The following is a 20,343-nucleotide window of genomic DNA, read 5'->3' on the forward strand; positions in this document are numbered from 1 at the left end:
GGACAACAACTTTTGTACTTAATGCACTTTAGTTTTCCAGAAATAGTGCGGATGTCCAACTAAAGATATTTGATTGTGTTAAAGTGGAACTATTGCAAATATCTTGCATTTAAAGACTGATATTATACATACTATCCTTACTAATATTTATTTTAAAACACATTTTAGGCTTAATATTAAGAAATGTGCATCGTACAATAAAGAAGTACTCCAAATTAAGTTTAATTATATTTATATCAGTAAGTCTCAAGCAATATGTCAGTAAATATGTCAATGGATTTGAAGTATCTCCCCTATATAGTGAGAAGAAGCAGGTTCTGCGCATTGTGAATGTTCAGACAGTGAATATGCATGTTTTGTCTTCCATGATCACACACTTAGACACAGTGCTCACCTGACGTGACCATGCATGCCTGACACAGATTTTTTCTCCATGATAGTGTGATTCATGTCACGGTCTGCGAGATGTTTCTGAGTCCGGATGTGGGCGTAGAGGAGAACCGACAATCTCAATCTCATCTCCAGAACGACACCATCCACAAGCCCGTGGAAAAGCCTGGAAAAATCAACAACACTTTTGTATTGAGTTTTGTCGTTTTCAGGGAGATTCTTCTTAGATTCAGGATAGTCGTTTTGACCATAAAATATATTCTGAAATAACTGAATATGTATAAGCTAAAGACTACCATGGTGTATAATTTTTTTATTTTTTTTTTATGATGTGATTATTAATAAATTAATATAAAATAAAATAATATAATTCATTTAAATTATAATAATATATACACTTATATTATAATAAAATATGTATTTTTTCACATTAAAAGGTTTTTACCAATAAAGTAGGGAGAATTTGGTGGGAATATGTGCTAAAATGTCAAACTAAAAAAAATATTAGTTAATGTTCTACATTTACTATTAAATTTTTTAAATGTTTATATTAGTTATTGCACTATGAACTGACATGAACAACTGTATTTTTATTAACTAACTGCTGTAAAAATATATTTCTCATGGTTAGTTCATGTTAACTAATACATTAACAAATGAGACCTTATTGTAAAGTGTTACCTAATAGCTTCTGTCTTCTATTTCTTTTGATTTTGGGGTGAAATTTGGCTTTAAATTTGTCCTTATGTCATGAGATTCACTTGAATGTGTGTGTGTGTGTATATGTTTATTCAGCTCTTACTCTTAGTAAAGGTATCCGCTGAGTTAGTGAACAAGTCTTGTCGCTCTTAAAATGTGTGATAGCAGGCATGACCATATAAGGACATGTTTCCTCTTCCCCTCCTCCTGGAAAACGAAACAATGGGGGTCAATAGAAATTAATATCAGCCATCTTGTTCTCTCTCTCTCTCTCTGTGTCATGGATCATGCTCTGCTGGACATATACAATTATGTAGAGGAGAGGAATGTGTAACGGAGCAAATAATGAGCTGAGACTTCGTACATTGCAGCTTTTGTAATAAAAAAGGGCTTTTTAAAGGAACAGTTCAACCAAAAAGAAACTTCTTTTAGTCAGTATGTACTCTCATGCGTTTCAACACACATATTATGTTATTGTAATATGTACAATAAACACATTGAATTACAGTTTTTTTGTTGCTAGGACACATTTGTCAAGGTCAGTTTTTCAAAACTCTCCTAAACAACACAAATAAAGTTAATTTCACATTCAAAATGCACTAAAACTACCAAAACACTTACACACACACGTCTCAAATTAAGCCCTTCTTCCACAGCACGAGCAAAAGTTTTCACAATGACCTAAAAAACACTAACAACATGTAGCATTTATGCATCGATATAAACATTTTGGCCGATACCGATAACCGATAATTCTTTATATTTGAAAGCCGATAACTAATATATTGGCCGATAAATTTAAATCCAAATTTTTATATGATTTTTGAGAGCCTGATTACAAAAACAAAAGTCTCACCATTAAAAGCCATGTCGCAAACACACAATTATAATGGTGTTCTCATTATAATTTTACGTAGCTTATATGAAACCGCACATGTATTTTCCTTTTTGAAGTGATTCCAATCATATTCCAAGCCAGTTAAAACCATCATGGCGAATTGAAGAAAATAATCCATTATTTATCAGCTTTAAGATATCGGCCAAATTTTCTTATCAGGCCGATAACGGTAACATTTAAAATGAACATCCGATATGGAGGCCGATATATCGTGGTATATGTGACCCTGGATCACGTCACCAGTCTCGAGTCGCACGGGTATATCTGTGGCAATAGCCAACTATACATTGTATGGGTCAAAATTATCGATTTTTCTTTTATGCCAAAAATCATCAGGATATTAAGTAAAGATCATGTTGCATGAAGATATTTTGTAAATTTCCTACCGTAAATATATCAAACATGTATTTGTGTGAGTGAATGCTGCACAATCGTGAACATTAATGAACAACTTTAAAGGAGATTTTCTCAATGTTTCGATTTTTTTGCACCCTCAGATTCCAGATCTTCTAATAGTCGTATCTCGACCAAATATTGTCCTATCATAACAAACCATACATCAATGGAAAGCTTATTTATTCAGCTTTCAGATGATGCATACATCACAATTTCAGAAAAATGTACCCATGTGACTGGTTTTGTGGTCCAGGGTCTCATATGGTCTACTTTTTAGTCCTTTTCAGTGCTCGACAGTCACGGTCAACATTTACTATAGTTGTGCATATGAAAACTGGAGGAACTACTCCTTTAAAAGCAACATTTGCACATGCCTGCACTTATCCACACAGGACGGGACACCCAGATGAGTTCCAGCATGCCTCCTGTTGCTTCTGCTGGAGACATTAACATGCAGGGCAGCACAAAACTCACAAACAAACCTGAAAAGAAGAGCGAGAGAGAGAGAGAGAGAGAGAGAGAGAGAGAGAGACGTGAGGAGGGGGAGGATAGTGAAGTCCTGGAGAGAAAATGAACGAAGCTTCTTAGATGGAAATGTTACAAGAAGAAAAGAGGGATGGTGGGAGGCCGGCAGACGAGTGAGGGGGTGTTCAGAGGGAGGGACTTCAGAAGGAAGAAAAAAGGGAAGGTGAAGGAGAAGAATGCATTAGACCGAGAGGAAATACACCAGAAGGCTGCTGGAGAGAAGACGTGAGCAGAAACCAGTCAGACACACAGGTACGCCAGTCGTTTTCACTGAGGGTTCACTGGTTACGGGTTGCCATGACGATCAGTATTATAGTAGGAACGTTAATAGTGGATTAATGCGGGTTTTTTTTACCATGGGAACCAGTTTCCGCCCAAACAATATTGTGACTTCTGTAAAGGATGGAATAAATGGCATAATTCTACATAAATATATCTAAATTTATTTGTAAGAAGTTTTAGAATCTTTCTGTTATTTTGATTATTTTACGGCATTATTTCTTAATATAATTTAAATTTTTAGTAACAATAACCAGTGTTTTAGTTTTTTGCATTTTGACATTTTAGTAATTTTTAGTGCTGTCAAATCGATGAATCACATCTAACATAAAACTTTGTAAATATATGTGTATGTATATCTATATCTACATATACACACACACCTATACAAACTTGTATGTTAGGTGTGATTAATCGATTTGACAGCACTATAAATGTTATTACAAGTAACAAAAATGTTGTTTTATAATGTATAACAACTATAATGTATTTGTAATAACTATAATGATATCTAGATATTTATGCATAATTAGGTGATTGTCAGTGTGATGCGCAGATGAGATTAGTTTTTTAGCACGTATTTCTGCCGTTGTTATGCTAGGGTACGTGTTGCTTAGTCATAAGAGTCATAACTTGGCGTGGGTCCCTCCCTTCAGCCTCAGCCTGTGGGTTTATGCCTCTGTTTTGTAAGTCACCGGGTAAAATTGTTAGTCTGGTCACTTAGTAAAGCAGCAGCAATAGGTTTTTAAATAGTAAATTGTGAATTGTTCCGGCCGCTGGCATCAGTCGGAGGGAGCAGGGTTTCTCTTCAGGTTCCCACAGTAACTGGCAGGCGGTTCGGTCTGTTGCGATGTGTGTGTGTGTGTGTGTGTGTGTGTGTGTGTGTGTGTGTGTGTGTGTGTGTGTGTGTGTGTGCGCGTGTGTGTGTGTGTGTGTGTGTGTGTGTGTGTGTGTGTGTGTGTGTGTGTGTGTGTGTATGTGTGTGAGCTGCACAGTGTGTGTCCTGTGTTAAAAATACACCCAGTTTGACTTTAATTCTGTCCAGAAGGATCATTCAGGATGTTTGTTTACTGAGAGAGATGTGGGTAGAAACAGTTAAAGTGGGTATGAAATGAAGTTCGCAACAGGGCAATTATTGTTAACCAAATCTAAAACCATAAAATACCATAAAAGCATTTTTGATATTCGAAATTAAACAAATGTTAAATGAAACAAAATACAATATAATTTTTTTTATTTCAGCTAAGCAACATTTCTCATTTACTTTTAGTTTACCTTGATGTACTAAAATAACTAAAACTAAAACTGAAATAAAAATGAATAATGCAAACTATATAGACATTTAAAAAAAAATTATAATAATTACTAAAATTACTAATAAAAAAATACTGAAAAATAAACATAAATATAAAATAACATTTGAATTTGTAGTTCCATAAATATCTAAAATTTAGTTTTACAATTGTTTTACCCCATTGTCAAATATATAAACAAGCATAAATAAAAAAATTGTGAGGTTATGCTCACAAAAAGTTGACTAATATATATATATATATATACACTACCGTTCAAAGTTTGGGGTCAGTAAGATTTTTTTTGTTTTTAAAAGAAGTCTCTTCTGCTCACCAAGGCTGCATTTATTTGATTAAAAATACAGTAAAAAAAAAAAGTAATATTGTGAAATATTATGACAATTTAAAATGACTGTTTTCTATTTTAATATATTTTAAACTGTAATTTATTCCTGTGATCAAAGCTGCATTTTCAGCATCATTACTCCAGTCTTCAGTGTCACATGATCCTTCAGAAATCATTCTAATATGATGATTTGATGCTCAAGAAACATTTATGATTATTATCAATGTTGAAAACAGTTATTTAAATTTTTATTTCATGATGCTTTGATGAATAGAAAGTTCAAAAGAACAGCATTTATCTGAAATATAAAGCTTTTGTAACATTAAACACGACCGTTCAAAAGTTTGGAGTCAGTAAGAATTTTTATTTTATTTTTGGGGGAAAGAAATAAAATAAATCAATATTTTTATTAATCAAGGATGAGTTAAACTGATCAAAAGTGACAGTAAAATATTCTAAAAATATTCTATTTTAAATAAATGCTGTTCTTTTGAACTTTCTATTCATCAAAGCATCATGAAATAAAAATGTAAATAACTGTTTTCAACATTGATAATAATAATGAATGTTTCTTGAGCATCAAATCATCATATTAGAATGATTTCTGAAGGATCATGTGACACTGAAGACTGGAGTAATGATGCTGAAAATTCAGCTTTGATCACAGGAATAAATTACAGTTTAAAATATATTAAAATAGAAAACAGTCATTTTAAATTGTCATAATAGTTCACAATATTACTTTTTTTTTTACTGTATTTTTAATCAAATAAATGCAGCCTTGGTGAGCAGAAGAGACTTCTTTTAAAAACATTAAAAATCTTACTGACCCCAAACTTTTGAACGGTAGTGTATATATATATATATATATATATATATATATATATATATATATATATCATCACACTAGAAAATGTATATATATTATGTTTGTTTTTTTGTTTTTTTGAGCATAAACTCACTTTAAAAAAAAAAATGCTTAAAACAAGAAAAAAAATGTTTGGGAAAAAAAACATCATACTTGTATTCAAATTCAATTCAAATCCTCTTTATGAAAAGTGGTTTCATAAAAGTGGCGCAAGAACATATGTTGAGGTATTTCATGTTCTTTAATGTGTTCATGTGTCCTGTGTTTAAGAATATGAACGAATGGAGCTGCTAAAATGAACATTACAGTAATTGTACCTTAATTTGTTGCAGGTTCAAGATGTTGCTGGGGTCAAAGGTCACGTTCCTCCTCGTCCTCCTCTGCGTGATGGAGTGTGTTCGCTCCACATCCGTCAGTCCATCATTACTTCAGCCACACACACGCGTCCGCATCATCGAAGTCGAGGACGACTACGACGACGAACTCTCGAAGACGACGCTCACGCCCCGGTCGCCCGGGGTCACCACCTCTCGTGTGATACCCCGACCCTGTGATTATGACCCCTGTGAGGTTCAAACGACCCCCTGCGAGAAGATTTCGGCGCTCACGGGTTGCCTGTGTCCCGGGTTGACGGGTCCGGAGGAAAGACCCGAGCCCCCGAAACTTCGTGAGATGAAGTTGGACGGCTCCGGGGAAGTGGCCGTCCATTGGTGCGCTCCTCGCTCCAACGTCACCTATTATGAAGTCACTATAAAAGGCAGGAAAAAGCAGCATATTTTTAGAGAACATCTAAGGAATGGAGTCATACCTGGAATGAAAGTTGGGGAGACGGTGTGTGTGGCGGCCGGGAATCAAGTAGGGCTCAGCGAAAAGTCCTGTACCCGATACGATCCACCGCAACCGGACCGAGTCTCTCTGAGCGCAGGGATCATCGCGGGATCTGTGGGATTCCTCCTGCTGGTTTCAGCGCTCGCCGTCGTATTATGGCGACGGAGGACGTGTCGGAAGAGCGGGATGGGAGAAGCGGAAGGCCTCGGCAATCCTTCATACACCAATGATGGAGCGCTGTGATAAACAGAAGCAAACTAACGCAAACATTTCAAAAGCATGAGGAGAATGAAACAAGCTGCAAAGACACTGAGTTTCACAAGCGCACAACTGGTCGAAAGTTTGGAAGAATTAAGATTGTTTTTGAAAGACGTTTTTTTCTGCTGCATTTATTTGATCAAAAATACCGTAATATTCTGAAATATTATTACTATATAAAATGACTGTTTTCTATGTGAATGTATTTTTAAAATGTAATTTATTCCCGTGATCAAAGCTGAATTACTCCAGTCTTCAGTGTCACATGATCCTTCAGAAATCATTCTAATATTGGTGCTCGATTATTAATAATGGTTCTTGTTATTATCAATGTTAGAAGCTGCTTAATATTTTTGTGGAATTTTCAGAATTTTCAGGATTCTTTGATGGATAGAAAGTTCAAAAGAACAGCATTTATTTGAAAAAGAATCTTTTGTGACTGTCACTTTTGATCAATTTTAATGTCTTTTTTTTTACCTTACTTACCCATAAACTTTTAAATGGTAGTTTATATTATATTATATTTCACAATATTACAGTTTTTACTGTATTTTTGATCAAATAAATGCAGTGAGCAGAAGAGACTTCTTTTAACAACATTAAAAATTCATAATTTTTCCCAAACGTTTGACCGGAAGTGTACAGTGGACCGCTATTGTGCATCTGACTGAAAATAATGCTAACTAAACTGCTGCGATTGGTCCTGAATGATTGTTATTGTGAGATTGAGATTGATTTGAATATTTAAAGTCAACGTGGAATCTAAATCGTCCCTGTTTACTTCCATAATTCACATTTGTGGCCTTATTGTGATCGATTCATAAGTGCATTTATTCCAAAGAAATTTGCATTAGTAAATCTCTCATCAAAAAAATTATTGCTTAACTTTCCCCTTTCAAATTGAATGCGTTCACATTCGTCTCATTAAACACTCACTTTTATAACATCATAAAAAAATGTGGTCCTGATGGACAAATTCAAATTGAATTTGATCAATCAAATTTTATTTTATTTTTCTCATCATTAAATACCCATTTTAACTCAAATACATCAAATTATGGAAGTAACCTGTTTTGATTAGCATTTCACGACGACTTTAACACAACTAACGGTTCTTATAGGAAGCCTGGCGCTTCATTAAGCTAGACAGGGTTTTAAAGTATCTGTTGTACAGCTATTTTTTAAAATTATTGATTATGTTTTTAACTATTGACAGTTTTACAATAAAGCTATTTTAATTGCATTTTCTTGACTGAGCTTGTTGTTTATTCATACATGCATGCATATGCCTATTTAGAAAATGGACTGTTACCCAAATTGAAGAAGTGGTTGTTCTTGCAGTGTCATTGTTGCGTATACTGCCTCTGGAAATATGTGTGAAGTGACTCTGTGGTAACATGGAAGGAAATTGCTGAAGTCTGATGCAGTGGCTTCATTGAGCAATGCTGAATCAAGTGCATGTAACATATTCAGAGCCGGTTATTTTCCATCAGGCTTTGTCAATCACTCCTTCCCTTTGCTACCTACTAATCTCAGTTTATTGCTGTTATATAAAGAGAGTGCCAGGCAGATATTTGCCTCCAGCACAGACAGAGAGTGTTGTGTTCTTGGCAAAAGGGAGTGGTATTTATTACTCTTTTAGTATTAGTCTTATTATAAATAATACATTAGGAAATACCTTACCTATGAACCCAAATAAGCAAAAATGTGAAATGCAAATTTTTCACCTCGCCTTCTATCAGGATGTCTATATAAAGGAAAGAAACACCTGGTAAAATATGGTAGTCTTGGATCACTGATGTGAAGATCAATAGTGTAATGAACCCCATGTTTCAGCCTAAACTGGTTACATTGATCTGGATGTCCATGACAAATATGACTTGAATTAGACACATAAGAGAATAAAGTGTATGATGCAGGTATTCATATTTTGTCATTAAATTGTGTTCATTTTGACACAAAACTTGAACTGAGCTGAATAATGCCATTGTCTTCTATAGAGCTTGCTTCACAGCTAAATTGAATTAGTTTAATAATCGATGAACTTGCAACATTATTGAACTAACCTGAATCAACATTAAATCGTCAATACGTCAAATAATCTAGTTACCACACCTCAAGACAGTCAGACGTTGTATTTCAAGACATTTGTCAAATTTCTGTCCTTAAAACGCTCTTGTGTTTAGGAATAATTTCTTACGAATTTCGTTCCACACTTACTAATTTCAAAATGTAATTTTAGAGCTAGTAACGGAGGCTTGTGTGAATTACCTGAGTCTGTGCGTTTGGGTTTGGGTTCTTTCTATTGTCGGCTGTAGTAGGGAGGGACCTTTGAAGTAAAGTAGTAACTGAAATAATGTGGCGGAGTGATACGAGCATGTAATGCGGTCAAGACCTGCCTGGAACTACTTTAGTCCTTAGAACGTCCCTCAACCAATCAGATGCAAGCATTCTTCAGCCCCGTAGTATAAAGCGCTATACATAAATAAATGTGAAAAAATGTTAGTGAAGAGTTCAAGCCACTGAAAGATCATCTACACATCTGTCCAGAGAGTCAAAAGATATTTTTTTACAGTCTATGATAAATTCCCTCAAGATGAAAGAAGCCTAAAGATGCGCTACCTGTACTCGCTCTATACCTGTAGTAAAATTCATCTTTGAAGGGGGGCTTTCTTTCTTTCTTTCTCTCTTTTTCCCCCTTCATTCATTCATTTATTTTATTTTATTTTATTTTATTTTATTTTATTTTATTTTATTTTATTTTATTTATTTTATTTATTTTATTTATTTTATTTATTTTATTTATTTTATTTATTTTATTTATTTTATTTATTTTATTTATTTTATTTTATTTTATTTTATTTTGAAGAAGAAGAAATTTTGAAGAAATAACACCACACTCACGAACAACAAGGTGCCAGACAAACAAAACTGAAGATCTCAAAAAATAAATAAAACAGTCTGCACACTTGAATCCTTTCAGCAAATTTAATAGCCAAGCTTTCGGTCAAACGACCATCCTCAGGGCATACAAACCAATGTAGCAATCAACTTAACTGTGTTCAAACACATCAGGATAATTAACAGTGATTACCACACCTGTGGAAGCCAGGTAGGAGAGTTGTAGTCCAATGGTGGGAGTAGTAGTTTTTCTCTAACCTACCCAACATATTGAATAATCTACATAATTTACACATTTACTCCCCATAATGAAAATCCCCCATTACAAGAAACAAACATAAGTACAAATATACAAAAATACAGAAATACAAGCACATATATACATACATGCTGTATAAGTAAATGGAGACTGCAAGGACATCAGTAAAAACCTTCATAAACTGCAGTATTCAAGACTTATAAAAACAGTACAGCTGTGACTATAACATGACACTCATGTCGAAATCCACATTTAAACCTTTGGGATATAAGGCATCCAAAGCATGAATCCAGTACAGTTCCCTTTGGCATAGCACTTTATCAATGTTTCCACCTCTAGATAATTTAATCTGCTCAATTCCCTGAAAACGGAGAGAAGAGACTGAATGAGCACACTCTGTAAAGTGACAGGCCACAGGGTAGTTAGGGTCAGCACGTCTGATAGAGCTTTTATGCTCACTTATCCTCTGTTTTAAACTACGTGTGGTCTTTCCCAAATACACCATGTCACAAGGACATCTTAAAATGTAAATAACATTCTTAGTTTTACATGTAATAATGCCCTTCACATTGTAGCTCTTACCAGATCTGGGATGTTTAAAGTTACAGGTCTTGTGTGTATTATTACATTTGCCACAATTGCCACAGGGATAGTTACCATCCCTAGAGGTGCTAAGAGTGTTTGAGTATGAGCTGATCTTATGCATGCTTTTACTACCCTGTTGCGGAGATTAGGGCCCCGTCTGGACACAAACAAAGGTGGATCCTTAAATTTATCCTGAAGAGAAGAATCATCAGATATTAGGTGCCAGTATTTTCATAGAAGAAGAAGAAAAAAATCTCCTTTATTTTAAGACTTTTATTTTGAAGGGCTGTCAGTGATGCCGCTGTTGATCTCTGGATTCAGCGGCCCGTGATCATCATCATCACCGTTAGTCTGACAGAGACCCTCCGCTCAGCTGTGAGCAGGTCGATGGAGACCCACAACTGGTGATAGCGGCGTTTATTTTTTATATAATCGAGGATCCTTAACCGCTCGGATAGAGATGTCCACACAGGGACACAAGAATCCGAACTCGTCCTTGAATAATTACAGCATGAATTCTACACAAAACGGAGGCGGAGCGGCAGCGGCGGCGTCCTGTCAGAACGGTACGGGATTAAAGCGAAACCACTTGAGCTAACATGCTAAAGCTAACGCGAATATCACATTCAAAAGCTGAGTTAACAGGCTGGCTAAGTGTTAGGCTAAGACGCTAGTGGCTAAACTTACGTGCTAAAATGCTAAAATCACATTCAAATCCACTTTGAAAAGCTAAGATAAGTTAGCAAGCTAAAGGCCTGAGATTGAGGCCAAACTAAAGCACTTGTCATCTTCGTCTTTAAGACGGAGACATCGACCTCTACAGATCACAATAGAGTAATATTTTCTATACCTGTCATTAAAGTCACATAGCAGCTGTCGGTATGTTTGAATGAATATTAATTTCAGTCAGTTTGTTGTCATCTCCTGTCCTTAGCCCGTTAGCGGCTAGTTTAGTTCAGGTAGCTTGGTTGTTCTTTCTGTCGTTTTAAAAATCTTTAAGGTCCGGATTATTAATTAATCTCTTAAAATATTGTCATGTGGTTGGTCTGAATTAGGAACTGGCATATGTCATTGTCTTGATCAGATGTCTCATATTTGTGGTAAATTAAGTTCGCAGAATAAACGTGTGATAAATATTGATTAAATATTCCCAATAAACCAACAGTTTTCATGTAATATCTTAACGGTAATTTGCCAATGCCTTTTTGTGGTTTTATGAATGTGAGCTGTGTTTCTACATCATGCTAATAGCCTATAATCTGACTGTGTTCTTATTGTTAAACTGCCTAAAATGAAGTAATATCAGTATGTTTTGTATTTTCTAATGTACATTTTACTGTTTTTTTAACATGACGTGACAGGTGAATGTTGTCGAATTGTTGTCATTTAGTATAAAATCAGAGAAAGATCTGTGCAAATTGTCTTTTGAACATGTTAATATCATACTAGTATCTATTAAAGTACCATGAATTACAATGCAGTGTAATGTAGTTTTAGTAGCCTATACATTTGATTAATTTTAATATCTGTTTTTTAATTATATTTTCCGTTTTCATTTTAATTTTAGTTAAAATCTTAGTACTTTTTTGTGATTTTTATATTAGTTTACATATTATTTTTCATAATATACTAACATGCATGCATAAGACTTTTGCACAGTACTATATTTTGTTAGACATGTAGTTTTATTATATTTCAGTTAACAATTCTTTTTTTATGGTTTTAGTTAAACTATATTAACCTTGTTATCATGTTCACACAGTGTATAAATATGATAAATTAGTAAATAGTCATTCAATAATGTGGTATTGCTTATTTGTAAGGCAAATATATAATGATGCGAATGTCAACTGCTGTTGGATTTCATAGGTTTCAATTTGTATAAAACTTGTGATTCGACCAATGACAGACGTGCATTTGTAACATTTGCATGTCATTTGCATGGCAATCTCACAAATCAAATTGATGTTGTTGTTGACAGGTCCGGGACAGTCGTTCCCTGCCATGTATCCCGCATCCAGCTATAGTTCTGCTCCGCCCACTGGTGGTTACCCCCCCATGGCGGGACACAGCGCTCCTCCGACTGGAAAAATCCCAGTTTTGGGCACAGACTATAGTGGGAACTACTACCAGAACAGCTCAGGGCCGTCGCTGTACGCAGCAGCACCAGGATCGCAGCCACCTGCACATCAGTACTCCTCCTCGAATGTCCAGCAGACTGCGCCGTACACTATGCCAGCCGGGTATTACGGACAGGCGTATAGTCACCCCTCACAGGGTCAAACTCAACCCCAACCCCAACCTCAGCAGGTGCAGCCCAGCTTGGTGACACCAGCCAGTGGCAACAACCTCGGCGCCCCGCTGTACCCCATCGTTTCTTACCCATCAGCCCCCGGGAGCAGTCAGTACGGCACGCTGAGATCCTCTCAAACTGGCGCAGGGCAGCCGCCCGATTCAACGGTAATGCCACCGCCACCTACCCAGAGTTCTTTGCAACAGCATTCCCAAGGGAACGGGGCCACACCCACACCAGCTCGCCTGGGATTCGGAGCTCCGCCTCTCAGCCAAACGGCCACTGTCAATGGCCAATCGAATGCAGGTTGGTTTGAATGCCTTTCATCCTAATGCACTATGCACAGTGTTACGATCTTTAAAGGTTTAGGAGATGGAGTGCAAACATTCAGAGATCACTCTACTGCTGGTAGATTGGGAAAAGCAGAAAGATGAACCATGAATAGACTACAGCAAGTGTTGGAAACTTGATCATTTATTACACAAAAAGCCGAAGCCACTAGATAACAGTGAGTGAGCTATGTACAATGTAAATGAGAACACACAAAAAATGAAAAAGAACATACAATGGTGCCAAATATAACAAAATAATTCCCCACAACCTCTAACCTAGTAAAAGAAAATGTGGAAAATAAACCGAATTCTTCAGCGTATTCGACGGCCTAAAATCCTTCTCTAACTAAGATAATAAAAATACAAAAGGTGGCTCACACTTCTTACCTAGTGTGTCTAACACCTGACATTACTACGGGCTCAATGTACATCGCCCACATAAAGAACATTAAACTCAGAACATCGGCAGAAAGCACAACTGGATGAATGTTAGACAACTGGTCATAAATGAATGTTAGACTACACATACACAAAAGGGATTCGATTAATAACTGATACAAAGTACGCAACTCAGGACACTGAACACACACACACACAACACACACTGCTTCCAAACGAGACGTGTTGGAAGTCTTTTAAAGCAGCGGGGCGACAGCAGATTGGACTCAGAAGAGCCGCCCTAATGATGATTGACAGCTGACACGGCCAATCACAGGAACTTCAGAGCGAAATAGCAAAAAGGAGACATACAAGAGACAAAAGCACAACAACAAACACGCATAGAACGTCACAACAGTCAAACCAAAATGTATTCAGACACCTTCAACATTTCTCACATTATCACAGTTTATTCGCTATAGTTTAGAAAATGGTGATCAAATATGAAAAGAACTCTGAGTTATCAAATCAGTTGATATTTCACTGGTTTTGTCCATCCTTCTGTTAGACTGTCTCACAAATGAAATGTCAGCTGTTAAAGTTAACTACACAATTAGATAATACCAGTTTAGCTCAACAAATGACCAAGCAATCCTTAATATTGTTCAGTCTGTGTGTAAAAAGGTCGCATTAGCAATTAAAGAAAAAACACTTCAGCAAAACATGATCAGCTCAAAGTGTCTGAATCATTTTTGGTCCCAAATGTTACTGGTAGTCACTCTATGAAGAATTTCTGGGTATAATATGTTACAGATTACTTTATTTTGCTCTCCTCACTCACGTAAATGATCTATAGTGTCCTGCACACACTAGTAAAACATATCTAAATCTATATCTGGTGTCTGAATAATTTTTGGCTTTGACTGCATATGTTCATGTAAAAGAATGGGATTAATGCTCATATCAATTGTATTGATTGTTTTAACCGATGTGTTTATAGTTCAACAACACTACAACCAAAACCTCCAGAATCCCATGAGCCATCATTACGGCGGGGCCGCTCCCAGCCCTGAGAAAGAGAGAGCGCCCTCAGGAACGCCAGGCACTTCTGTGCAGTCTTCACCACGACACCATCCCGGTACGAAACATCTCTTTCACACATTCATTGACAGTTATCCGTTTCTTTTCTTAGCGCCGGCTGTATTTTTACAATATTTGTGTCTTTTTTATGTCTTGTTTTGTTTTTTATTAAAGCTGCAACTACAGTAGTCAACATTTGAAGTAATTATGATAATTAATATCATATTAATTAATAAATATGTACATACACACACACACATATATATATATATATATATATATATATTATTTACATATTAATAATTATAATAGTTATTTATGTATTTAATATTTATTTAATAACAATTATATACTATTTTATTTTTGCCATTAAACAAGTATTGTAACTGTAACTGTCTTTGTTGTTTCTACATTAACTTGGAGATTAACTGCGAAATTATTACATTATAATATATATAAACTAGATATAAACCTACAAAAATGTAAGTGTTTTTAATTGTGATTAATCACGATTAATCACAGAAAAAATTGTGATTAATTGAGTTAATTTTTTTAATCGACTGACAAAAGTATATATTATCTGTGGTTAGTGTCATGTATGGCATTAAAAATAATAAAAAAGGCATTAAAAAGCATTAAATATAATTAGAAAATACCTGCAGAAACCCTGTATTTTACAAAAAAACGCATTAGCACTGTAAAGTGACATCATCGGCTACTGTTATTGCCTATGTTTATCTACTGAGTCTATTTGACCAATGTTGGTGTGTCATTCCTGACAGGTTGTGTCTCTTCTGATGAATCTGTGATGATGTTTTTTATTTCTTGTGTGTCGACAGAGAGTTGGTCGTATCATTCCACAAGCTTTTCCGACTCGTTCATCTCTTCCTTTGCGTTTTCTTTGCATCACGTCATCATGTGCTGCTAGTTTTTGGGTCATGTTAGTGTCATCCTCGTGTGAGATTTGGCTGGGAGAAGCGCAGAACTCCAGCTCAGTTCTCGTCTTCTCCTTCTGTACTCAACCCGTGTGTTGTCTCTGATGGTTGCTGTATTTCAGGACTGCTGTACGGTGACCGTGGGGTGAATAACGCCGTTAGCTCGGCCGCGGGCGATCACTCCTCATCCAGTTCTGACCATGAGGAAGAGGATGAGGAGGATGAGGAAGCAGGTCTGCTTTCGCTTTTTCATTCTTCCACTCACCTCCCTTTCTCACTTAGCTGTTCCTTCATCCCTCCATCTCAGATGTGTCTTTTTACATCCCTACATCATCCTTCCCTTTTTAAAATGATTAACGCACACGAATACACACACTTTCTGCTGTCTTTAACTGATTTATACATCTCATTCTTGCAAGTTATTCATTCACTTGAAGTCTACAATTCACATAAACATACACACGTTCATAGTCGGTTTGTTTATCTTGCTTTTCTGATGACCTTCACTGAGCAACCTCAAGTGTACATAAACATTACTAGCGTACCGTATAGTATTTGCTTCATACTATTCAATTCATTAATATTTATGAATTCATTCTATTCAATTCATAAATATACGCATTTGTTTATTTATTTATAAGTATGCATGCAATGATAAATATTTCAAGCCATACTATACTTCATTTGTCACATGACCTCATTAAAATGCATGTTTAATGGTGCATTCATATTACACTTACTCTAATTACAAGTTTCTGGCTTGTAAAAACCTTTCATCTCATAAATAATGTTCTCATAGTGCTTTACTTCCCCCTTTGACTTATAGAAAAATCAACCAAAATAGCAGCAGTTTATATATATATACATACATACATACATACATACATACAGTACAGGTCAAAGTTTGGAAAATTACGTTTTTTTTAAATATTTTTGAAAGAAGTCTATAATGCTTATCAAGGTTGTGTTTATTTGATATAAAAAAAAACAGAAAAAAACAGTAATATTGTGAAATATTATTACAACTTAAAATAATAGTTTTCTATTTAAATATACTTTAAAAAATAATTTATTCCTTTGTTGCAAAGCTGAATTTTCAGGATCATTACTCCAGTCTATCACATGATCTGCCAAATGCATAAATGTAAAATGTAAATGATCCTTTAGAAATCATTCTAATATTCTGATTTATTATGAGTGTTGGACACAGTTCTGCTGTCTAATATATTTGATGAATAAAAGGTTAAAAAGAACTGAATTTATTCAAAATAAAAAAATATTTTCTAATAATATAAATCTTCTTTACTATCACTTTTTATCAATTTAACACATTCTTTCTGAATAAAAGTAGTGATTTATTTCAAAAAAAGAAAGAAAAAAAATGACTGACCCCAAATGACTGACCAGTAGTGTATATTGTTGTTACAAAAGATTTCTATTTTTAAAACATTTGCTGCTTCTTTTTTTATTTAATTTAATTTTTTTAACTTTTTATTCATCAAAGTATCCTAAAAAAGTATCACAGGTTATGAAAAAATATTAAGCAGCAGAACTGTTTCCAACTTTGATAATGAATCATCATATTAGAATGATTTCTAAAGGATCATGTGATAGACTGGAGTAATGATCCTGAAAATTCAGCTTTGCATCACAGAAATAAATGATAATTTAAAGTATAATAAATTGAAAACCAATTATTTTAAATTGTAATAATATATCACAATATTAAATTTTTTTCTGTATTTTTGATAAAATAAATGCAGGCTTGATGAGCAGAAGAAACTTCTTTCAAAAACATTAAAAATAGTAATGTGTCCAAACTTTTGGCCTGTTCTGTATATATAATTCATATTTTTCACATTTCACAAAATCATGATGTTAAAGTTTATAATATCTGCAATGCAGGCCTTATATGTTGCGTTTAACAGATTAGAGCTCTGCAATATAATTACATTTTACAATGATACAAGCAATCAGTCAAATTTTCAATATAATATATATCACTTTACGTGAATGTACACCCAACTTTTAATATATCGCTGGGTGTTTATGTTTTGCATTTTCTGATAATATACCAGTAACACACACACATACACACACACTATTTTCATTTAGTAGAGATTATAGTGGTGAATGATTGATGGAATATTTTAATAGATGTTAAAAGTCATTGGTGTCACCTTCAGTTTATTCATCACATTGGAAAAGGGCTGTCAGGTTGAGTGCACATTTTGCCAAATTTAGTTAGCTGATATGTTCTTTTTACTTATGTAAAGCACACACAAGGGCTTTTCAGGCTAAAAGTAATCATACTTAACCTTGCGTTTAACTCTGGGTAATAACTCTTGTAATTTAGAAGCGGGGTTAGCGCTGCGTTTTAACAGGGTTATGAAACCCTGCTCTGCTAACCCCGCATCGCTGTGCCAAACGTGTAGTGTGAATCTATGCCGTGTTAAAATGCTACGACTAGATGATTAGCAACAGACAGCCAATCGCGTGCCTCATATTCATGTGCGTTGAACTGTATATAAACGGGGCCCTATTTTAACGATCTAAGCGCATGGTCTAAAGTGCAGGGCGCAAGTTCACTTAGGGCGTCCGAATCCACTTTTGCTAGTTTAACGACGGGAAAAATGGTCGGCGCTCCCGGCGCATGGTCTAAAAGGGTCGTCCCTATTCTAATAATGAGTAATGGGTGTGTTTTGGGATTTACGTGCATTAAACCAATCAGAGTCTCATCTCCCATTCCCTTTAAATGTCAGTTGCGCTCGTGCCATGGCGGATTCACTATTCACATGACGGAATTTGATAGTGGAAAGACCGAACGCGTCTCCAGAGCGCAAACGGATCCGCTCGTGCGCGAGGTAAAAGTGCGCAAGCAGAACATCTACAGGACAAGCCGGATTCACCATATCTTTATGTACACGATAATAATCTTTTACATTCTAATCTTTTTATTTTAAATATTTTGCATGTGTGTGTGCTGCTGTGCGTCCCTGTGTGTGTAATAAGCAGAGTGTACATGCGTTGTGGACCCGCCTATAGGCGCACATTACTAACGCGCTCTTTAAATAATAAAAAAATATTGCGCCATTGACTTTAGAGCAGGGTTCAGTCGGTCAATGGCTCAGTCTATTTCTGTTCCTCAAAATAGCAACGCTCCAACAACGCGCCAGAACACACACTCGTTCTCAGACCAGCAGCTCATGGGCGCACAAATGGGCGCAAATGCATTTGCTATTTAAACGACGTGGCGCAGGACGAGAAAATGATAACTGCGTCGGGCTGAAACTGGCAAAACACACTTGCGTCGCGCCTGACGCTACATTGCGCCGGGTGTAAGATAGGGCCCAGGGTCATTTAAAGGTTCAAGGGGGAAATGTCAAACGGTGACAGAAAATGCATCAGTTGGAGTGAAGAAGAGATTGTTTCATTCTTACCTTTTATAGTCTGAAAAGTCCATTCAGAAACAAATTGATAGTACGGTTGGCAATGTGTAATATGAAGATGCGCAATACTAGAGTAGGTCGTGTGCAGCATTCGTCAAATGAATGATTCCGGTTACCCAGTATTGACTATTTCAAGCGTGAGAAGTGCTATAAACTGCTAAAACATCATGGACTGACATGCACAGGTAGGGCTGCATGATATTGAAGAACATGTGATATGCAATAACTCATTAAATAATGCGATACGATAAAGTGTGTAAAATATACTTAAATTATCTTTAAAATATACTTAAAATTATATAACCTACACATGTGTTTCATTCTTTTTGTGAGAAGAAAGCATCCCTACAGCTTCTGAACGTGAACATCAGTGTTTTACTGTAGCAGAAGAAGTGTTATTTTAACATCGGTGTAAACCTCGGGCTTCAGGTTATCCTACATTAGGGTTATTTAACAACAGAAACTGAATAATCAAATGTAAAAATAAAACACTGCTTAGTTTTCACTGTATGAATTAAATATATACTGATTCTTATTAAAGCTACAAGAGTTATTCAGCCGAGAGTTGTGAGTGATTTTCTCCTAACCCAGTTATTGCAAGCTGTTATATAATATGCAAATCGCGATATATACATTTTCGATAACTTCGATATATTGTGCAGCCCTGTGCACAGGCAATGCCAGCGTTCTGGTCATGTGGGTCTTGATGTCTTTCCTGTATCCCTCTGGCTCTCTTTTCTCTGCTCATCCACAGTCCTGAAGAACAGCAATTGTTTTCACTCTAAATAGTCAAAATGTTGATCTTGCAAACACACTTCTCTCAGAACCAGTTTCAGGAGTGATGATAAATGTGTCTCTACTCATGCCATTCGTCTGAGTCTCACACACTCCCACACACTCTCACACACACACTCACACACACACATATGCTCTTTTCCTGCAAGAGGAAGTAGGTTTTTTTTGTAAAGGCCCAGACAGCTTGTGAACACAAACAGAAAGTCTCATATTTACTGGGCTAGACGTGTTTTTATCTGTTATTTGTCATTATATTTTAGCTGTTCTTTTGAAATTAAAGTCTTTTAAATATCGTATACATGTATTTGTTAATAATAGGTTCTTATGGCCTACAAAAACTGAATTAAATTATTTCCAATCTTAAAACTATCAGATGTTTGAAATAATAAAAAATTTTTTTTTATTGTTTTTGAAAGAAGTCTCTTCTGCTCACCAAGGCTGAATTGATTTGATCAAAAAGACATTAAAAACAGTAATAATGTGAATAATGTATTCATATCATTTGAACATTCATATCAATATCATTTCCAAATTTACTAATACATTTTAAATTGAGT

General features: G+C 35.4%; 1 protein-coding gene and 2 long non-coding RNA genes across 4 annotated transcripts in view; 2 read left to right on the forward strand and 1 right to left on the reverse strand.

The window, feature by feature from the left end:
- Nucleotides 1-2,881, reverse strand: part of LOC309504208 — a 3,534-nt gene extending 653 nt beyond the window's left edge. Inside the window, exons 1-3 of the long non-coding RNA XR_014208018.1 lie at nt 2,758-2,881; nt 1,193-1,296; nt 1-556 (exon numbers count right to left, since the gene is read on the reverse strand). The exon at nt 1-556 is cut by the window's left edge and continues 653 nt beyond it. This is a non-coding gene — a long non-coding RNA (uncharacterized lncRNA). The remainder of the gene's footprint in view (nt 557-1,192; nt 1,297-2,757) is intronic.
- A 130-nt stretch (nt 2,882-3,011) lies between these two features.
- Nucleotides 3,012-8,022, forward strand: LOC309504176. Its single transcript, XR_014207978.1, has 2 exons — nt 3,012-3,160; nt 6,026-8,022. It is a non-coding gene; the product is annotated as an uncharacterized lncRNA (long non-coding RNA).
- Nucleotides 8,023-10,822: 2,800 nt separating this feature from the next.
- Nucleotides 10,823-20,343, forward strand: part of sec24b (SEC24 homolog B, COPII coat complex component) — a 35,276-nt gene continuing 25,755 nt past the window's right edge. The window contains exons 1-4 of one of the 2 annotated variants that reach the window (XM_082176858.1): nt 10,823-11,090; nt 12,506-13,123; nt 14,528-14,665; nt 15,665-15,775. In XM_082176858.1, the coding sequence (XP_082032984.1) occupies nt 10,985-11,090; nt 12,506-13,123; nt 14,528-14,665; nt 15,665-15,775 (973 nt within the window). In that variant the 5' untranslated portion in view covers nt 10,823-10,984. The remainder of the gene's footprint in view (nt 11,091-12,505; nt 13,124-14,527; nt 14,666-15,664; nt 15,776-20,343) is intronic. The other variant, XM_082176859.1, reaches the window with a different exon arrangement.

This window comes from Leuciscus leuciscus (assembly GCF_965113295.1).
Source record: "Leuciscus leuciscus genome assembly, chromosome: 8".
Classification (NCBI taxonomy): Eukaryota; Metazoa; Chordata; class Actinopteri; order Cypriniformes; family Leuciscidae; genus Leuciscus; species Leuciscus leuciscus.